We start from the raw sequence: 7427 nt of genomic DNA on the forward strand, positions 1-7427 counted from the left end.
TTTTTTACCTTTTAATTAAATTATTAATTTCAAATCTATTTTGAATATAAATGTAGAAACATGTAAAAAATATTCTTAAAATAACAATTATTATAACATAAAAAATCTATATAATAACTATTTTAAATATCAATTAACATTTAAACATCTTACAAATGCTACGTATACATGACGAACAAAATATAATAAAATAATAAATATAACAAGAAAATTAATCCTGCAACATATTCTCATACTTCACTATTTTGAAAGATCAAACTTTTTCTGTTCCAACTTGTTATTGACCAAAATTGCTGCATCCAATTTGATAGATCCGTCCAGAAGAAAAGAAATAACCTAAAAACCACGAAAGAAAAATAACCATAAACGAAACCAAACATGTTTATACATGAAACTCTTGGAAAAAAGAGTATACTTTAAATACAGAGAATTGCAAATTCGAGATAAATACCAGAAAAGTACGTTGATGATGCCCCGAGATATCCCGGGTCATGGATAATATCCATGGTTAAATGCCCGGGTCAGGAGAATAAAAGGTTCTGACCATACCAATAAAATAATCGGACGGATCGGCACCCGAGTCATGAAATTACCCAGGATAACGAGAAAGTGGCTGGAAGAACCCACGGAAGGGCCGGTCAATCAGAGGCCAGGCCACGAGATCACCCGAAGCAGAACCTCTCTGAGAAGTTATACATTTATGTTCTTATAAGGAATCCCAAGGAATACCTCACCCTGATCACTTCGATATGAGTGAAGTATTTAATGCCGCCGATCAACAGTGTTTATAGCCGATTTATCTCTGACATTATTACAAGTGGTCAATGAATCAAGTGGCCTGGATGTGACAAGTGTGCGATTTGACATTTCAGAACAATGGGGTATAATCAGCCACCCTATTATAATTAATGCTCTCACACGAAGAACGAGGTCATCATTGTATCCTCTACTATAAATATCAGGTCCTTTACTTGCATTTAGGATCTTTGAGATATTGATTCACATTTAATACTCTCATTTACTACACACCAATCATCACAGCCATCACTTGGCTACATTGGTTTTATTGCTTGAGTACCCTGCTGACTGAAGCATCGGAGTGACCACGTCGGACTCCCCTCCGACGCCCATTCACGTGGTTATTTTCTTATTCACAGATCCTCCAAGGAGCTCGAGAAGTTACGATCCAAGCCCGGCGTCTAAACTCCTATTTCCTTCAATATCCTGATAGTGTACCCGGCAGAGTTTCTGACCCGACTCGTCCGTTTCGTCCGGGTTGCATCATTGGCGCCGTCTGTGGGAAATTCTGAGTTCTAAGACGTTGATATGGCTCCTACCAAAAGAACAGCAAATCAAAACAACACTCATGTTCAAGGAGAAAACAACACTCGTATCTCTGGTGCTGATGGTCCTCCCCCTAATGGTCCTCAGCCTACCATTCATTTAACCACCGAGGAGTTACAGAAGATTATAACTGATGCTGTTAAAATGGCCACGGCAAAGAAGGCAACTTCTCACCATGCCAGTCATCCCGAGCAACAACATGAACAGCCGCGAAGGGAAGAAAGAAGGGAAGAGGAGGGGGAATCGAGCGCGGGTTCTAAGTCTCCCACTGTTGCGGAAGAATTGGAAGAATTAAGGAAAAAAGTGAAAGTGTTAGAAGGGCATGTTGGTTCTAAAGGCAACGCTCCGGTTGCAAAAGGTTGCCCATTTTCTGACATCATTGTTCGGGAACCATTACCCGGGCATTTCAAGTCGGCTAAAATCAAGGACTACGATGGGAGTTCTGACCCCGAAGAGCATCTCGCTCGTTTTGAAAACATGGCTATGTTGCATTGTTATGGGGACCAAATTAAATGCAAAGTATTTCTAACCACTCTGATTGACTCGGCTCAAAGGTGGTTTGAGGGTTTAGCTCCTCAGAGTATTCTTTCTTTCGAAGATTTTCAGAAGGTGTTCTTACATCAGTTCAGCAGTAGTAATAAATATAAAAGAACCGCCTTTAGCCTATTCGAGGTAAAGCAGCGCCCGGAGGAAACTCTAAGGGCTTATATCAAAAGATTCAACCGAGTAGCCTTAGACGTGCCTGCTTGCGCTCCCGAAACGAAAACTACTGCCTTCACGCAAGGATTGCTAGAAGGGGATTTCTTCCGCTCCCTCACCAAAAAACTACCCGGAGATTTCGAAGATCTTTTATCCCGGGCAGAAAAGTACATCAATATGGAAGAAGCCCAGTACCAGAAGAGAGAAGCATTGAAGAGAGCAAGGGGAGACCGGGCTGTCAGACATGAGGAAAGAAATAACAAGAGGAATGGTGCCGGGCATCTTTCTCATGTTCCCTTGAGAAATGCCCGGGGTATGGAAGTTCAGGAATGCAGTTCGGATGTGGCCCCACTCCCTAGTATCACACCCCGACCGGTCCGATCCGAGAAGGTCAGATATTGCACCCTACATAAAGAATGCTCCCACAACACGAATGAATGTCGATCCCTAAGGAAGGGATTTAAGAAGCATGCTGAGCCGGAATCTCGCCCTACTCGGGAGGAGCCCAGGTCGCCGCCCTGGGTATCACGGCGACCTGGACCGAATGTTCCTAGGAGATCGGCTATCCCCAGTGGAAGCAGGAAAACAGAAGGGAACTCTCGGGAAGAAAAAAGCAGACAAGTGGAACGAGAAGACCTTCCCCCTATCCGGGGAGTGATCAAAATGATTTCGGGAGGATCTACTGATGGTGACTCCAACCGAGCCAGGAAAGTTAGGGGTAGAAGAGTGTGTTTAGAAGTTGATGGGAGAAATCGAAGTGAGCCGGTTATTAGTTTTGGCCCGGAAGACCTCAGAGGAGTCAGCCTACCTCATAATGATGCTCTGGTTATTCAGGCCCGGGTCGCTAATTATGATGTGTTGAGAGTTTCTGTGGATAATGGGAGTTCTGTTAATGTTATTTTCAAGGAAGCCCTGGTCCAGATGGATTTACATGAATATCCGCTGGAAGTAGTTGCGACGGCTCTGTTCGGCTATGCCGGTCATGCTGTATACCCTGAAGGGGAAATCATTTTACCCCTAACACTTGGAAGTGGAGATTTGAGGAAGACAGTTATGACAGTTTTCACCATAGTAGATGCCCCATCTTCGTATAATGTAATCCTTGGAAGGCCAGCTATGAACGAGATGAGAGCTGTAGCCTCCACTTATCACCAGAAGATCAAGTTCCCGATACGAGGGCAGGTGGGAGAGGTTAAAGGAGACCAACCCTCATCCCGGAAATGCTATGGTGAAACAATCCGAGTAGACCAGAAAAGGGCGAGAAGGGAGGACAGGGGAAAGAAAATGGCCCAGGGAGCAAAGGAGGTAGAGGGAAATGAAGTAAATTTTGTGGCAGAGGACGAGCAAGAGGTGGTCGAAATAAAACCAGGAAAAAGTATCCGAGTGGCCCGAGACCTGGAAGACTCCACCCGGGTAAAACTCCTAGCCTGTTTAAAAACTAATATCTCCATTTTTGCATGGTCCCAACAGGAACTTGTGGGAATATCACCCAAAGTAGCCGAGCACAAACTGAACATCATCCCCGGATCTCGACCTATAAAACAGAAGAAGAGGCACTTCGGGCCCGAAAAAGACAAAATCATAGAAGGGCAGGTGAAGGAAATGTTGGGAGCCGGCCACATCAGGGAAGTCCAATTTCCCACATGGCTCTCTAACGTGGTCCTTGTCCCTAAAGCCACAGGGAAGTGGAGGATGTGTGTAGATTTCCGGGATCTGAACAAAGCTTGCCCGAAGGATTGTTATCCGCTTCCTCGAATCGATCAGTTGGTAGATTCAACTTCCGGCTTTGAGTTACTAAGTTTCATGGATGCTAAACAGGGTTATCACCAAATTCCCTTGGCCCGAGAAGATCAAGATAAGGCCAGTTTCATCACTTCTGGGGGTACCTTTTGCTATGTGGTCATGCCGTTTGGATTGAAAAATGCCGGGGCCACATACCAACGCCTCATGAATCAAGTCTTCCAAAAGCAGATAGGCAGGAATATTGAGGTATATGTGGATGATATCTTGATTAAGACTCGAGAAATGTCTTGTTTTATTGATGATTTGACAGAGAATTTTGCCACATTGGAAAAGTATGAGATTAAGCTCAACCCGGCCAAATGTGTGTTCGGGGTCAAGAGTGGAAAGTTTCTGGGTTTCATGGTTACAGACAGAGGAATTGAAGTCAACCCGGAAAAGATAAAAGCTGTGATTGACATGCCCTCCCCTCAATCTACTCGGGATGTACAGAAATTGACCGGGAGGATTGCTGCTTTGTCCCGATTCATCTCTCGATCTGCTCATCGGAGTTATCCCTTTTTCCAAGTCCTCAGAAAGGCCCAAAAGTTTGGTTGGAATAAAGGGTGCGAGCAAGCTTTCCAAGACTTGAAAAAACACTTATCCGAGTTACCTGTTTTGGTAAAGCCGGAGCCGGGGGAAAATTTGTGGATTTATTTGTCTGCTACTGAACATGCTGTCAGTTCTGTTCTCATCAAGAAAGAAGGGACAGATCAGAGGCCCGTATATTATGTTAGTCACGCCCTCCGAGGAGCAGAGTTGAAATATAGTGAAATGGAAAAAATAGCTCTAGCCTTGGTAATGACTGCCCGAAAATTAAGGCCATACTTTTTGTCTCATCCGATAGTGGTCCTCACCAATTCCCCACTTGGAAGAATAATGACACATTCGGAAGTCTCAGGAAGAATGGTGAAATGGACAATAGAGGTGGGGGAATACGACATCGAGTATCAACCCCGGACCGCTATCAAAGCTCAGGCTCTGACAAACTTCTTGATAGAAATTATCCAACCGACAGAGGAGGAAGTGTGGAGAGTCTTCGTTGATGGCGCTTCAAATCTATCCGGATGCGGAGTTGGAGTAGTCATAATAGCCCCGTTCGGGGAAAAGATAAAATTGGCCTTGAGAATCGATTCCCGAGTTACAAATAACGAAGCTGAATATGACGCTGTTTTGTCATGATTACAAGCCGCCCAAGAAGTTGGAGCCTCCCGAGTAATTATTTACTCTGATTCTCAGTTGGTGGCACAACAGATTAAGGGTGCTTACGAGGCCAAAGATGAAAAAATGCTCAAATACTTGAAACTCATAACAGCCCGAGCTGCCATTTTTACCGACTGGAGCATCGAACAAATACCCCGGGAAGAGAATGAGGAAGCCGATAATCTGGCCAAGTTTGCTGCTTCTATGTCCGAAGTAAATACCCGGGAAATCATGTGTTTTACCCGATTGGTACTATCTGTGGATGAGGCATCACCTACCCAAATAAATTCATGGATGACTCCCCTGATTGAATACATAGTCCATGCCAAGCTTCCGATTGACCGAGTTCAGGCTTTAAAGGTAAAGAAGCAAGCACCCAGGTTCACTCTATTAAACAACACTCTTTACAGGCGATCATACCTAGGTCCTCTGTTGAAATGTATCTCAGAAAGTGAAGTAGAGTACATACTCCGGGAAATTCACGAAGGATGCTGTGGAGAACACTTGGGAGGGATGGCCCTGTCTCGGAAAGCCCTATTAGCAGGATTTTGGTGGCCCCGGATGGATCAAGATGCCGCCAGACTAGTCCGAAAATGCCAGGGTTGCCAACGTCATTCCAATCTTCACCATCGCCCAGCTGCAAGTATGCAACCAATCTCCTGCCTCATGCCCTTTTGATCAATGGGGTCTAGATATAGTGGGCCCCTTCCCAATGGCCCGGGCACAAAAAAGATTTCTCCTAGTAGCTATTGATTATTTCTCCAAGTGGGTGGAAGCTGAGCCATTAGCCAGGATTACTGAAGACGAAGTCATGAAATTTCTTTGGAAAAGCATTGTTTGCAGATACGGCATCCCTAGGAAGCTAATTTCCGACAATGGAAGACAATTCCAAGGAAAAAAGATCACCTCCTGGTGTCATGAAATGAAGATTATTCAATCCTTCACCTCAGTAGCCTACCCTCAGGCTAATGGTCAGACGGAAGTAACTAACAGGATCCTCGTGAAAGCACTGAAAACCCGGCTCCATGGAAAAGGAAAAGATTGGGTGGAGGTATTGCCAAGTGTTTTATGGGCTTACCGAACTACTCCTCGATCATCTACTCTGGAAACACCCTATAGCCTTGTCTATGGGTCAGAAGCAGTCCTGCCAGTGGAGATCGGGCAATCTTCTATTCGGATAGAGTCCTACCCAAATCACAATGATCAGTCTCGGGCCATTGAACTTGATCTGGTTGAAGAAAGGCGAGACAGAGCTAACATTCGAATGGAAGCTTATCGTAGCCGGGTAATGAAATCCTAATATAAGAACGTTCGGGCGCGATACTTTCAGATAGGGGACTTGGTCATGAAAAAGGTGAAACCGGTAGGCGATGTAGGGAAATTGGAAGCAAAATGGGAAGGACCCTTCAAAATAATTCAAAAATCAGTTCTGGTGCAGCTTATTATCTTGAAGATTCTCTGGGACAAACTCTCAAAAGGCCATAGAATGCTTTTCATTTAAAGAGATATTATGTGGAAAAAACGCTTGTATCTACTGATTTCTACATCAAATAAAAAGATTGTTCGAGAAAGCGTACGAATACTTTCAAGTCCAGGGACCCGTACCCTGGCCCGGTGGACCCGTACCCCGGTTATACTTTCAAGTCCAGGGACCCGTACCCTGGCCCGGTGGACCTGTACCCCGGTTATACTTTCAAGTCCAGGGACCCGTACCCTGGCCCGGTGGACCCGTACCCCGGTTATACTTTCAAGTCCAGGACCCGTACCCTGGCCCGGTGGACCCGTACCCCGGTTATACTTTCAAGTCCAGGGACCCGTACCCTGGCCCGGTGGACCCGCACCCCGGTTATACTTTCAAATCTAGGAATGTCGGGGAAGCCGTTATCAAATGCGATAAAGAGATCTCATTAACAAAGAAGATATTTACAGAGTGCCCGGAACCCGGGAGTAAAAAAAAAAAAAACAACAAACAAACTTGTTTTATTTGGGATCATGCTCCTTGTTCTGCTCCTCCTCCTCTTCTGGGAGAGAGGCTGCTGCTTTCTCTAAGTCTGGAAAATCTTCCTGGTCAGCTGGGACCAAACCCGCCTCCTCGAATTGTTCCAGGCACTTGTTGAAGCCTTGTTCAAAGTACGGGAAGGCTTTCTTAGCCAACATCAGCTTGAACTCAGAAGATTTTAAAAAGTTGGTCATCTGCTCCTCCTGAGCAGTCTTAAGAAGGGATACGACAGCCTAGAGACCATCAGCTCGAGCACGGGAGGACTCGGCTTCCTCCCTTAACGCTTGTGTCTCTGCTCGGGCCGCTGTCAGCTCTGCCCGCATCAAATCCATTTGCTGCTCCCAGACAGCCCTCTCCCGATCCAACACATGCTCGTGAAGCTCGCTCAAACGACCCACCTCCT

General features: G+C 45.3%; 1 protein-coding gene across 1 annotated transcript; it reads left to right on the forward strand.

Moving 5' to 3' along the window:
- The first annotated feature begins 1326 nt into the window (after positions 1-1326).
- LOC142537674 (uncharacterized) lies at positions 1327-6325 on the forward strand. The gene is made up of 3 exons (XM_075643170.1): positions 1327-4992; positions 5077-5405; positions 5869-6325. The coding sequence occupies exons 1-3, from the start codon at positions 1327-1329 to the stop codon at positions 6323-6325; spliced, it is 4452 nt and encodes a 1483-aa protein (XP_075499285.1).
- The last annotated feature ends 1102 nt before the right edge of the window (positions 6326-7427 follow it).

Source organism: Primulina tabacum, chromosome 2, assembly GCF_025594145.1.
Source record: "Primulina tabacum isolate GXHZ01 chromosome 2, ASM2559414v2, whole genome shotgun sequence".
NCBI lineage: Eukaryota > Viridiplantae > Streptophyta > Magnoliopsida > Lamiales > Gesneriaceae > Primulina > Primulina tabacum.

Excerpts from the sequence above, each read along its gene's own strand:
- LOC142537674 (XM_075643170.1), top strand. The coding sequence starts at position 1,327 with ATGGCTCCTACCAAAAGAACAGCAAATCAAAACAACACTCATGTTCAA. Across the intron at positions 4,993-5,076 it reads ACGAAGCTGAATATGACGCT|ATTAAGGGTGCTTACGAGGC; the intron begins GTTTTGTCATGA and ends GTGGCACAACAG. Across the intron at positions 5,406-5,868 it reads GTAAAGAAGCAAGCACCCAG|ATACGGCATCCCTAGGAAGC; the intron begins GTTCACTCTATT and ends CATTGTTTGCAG.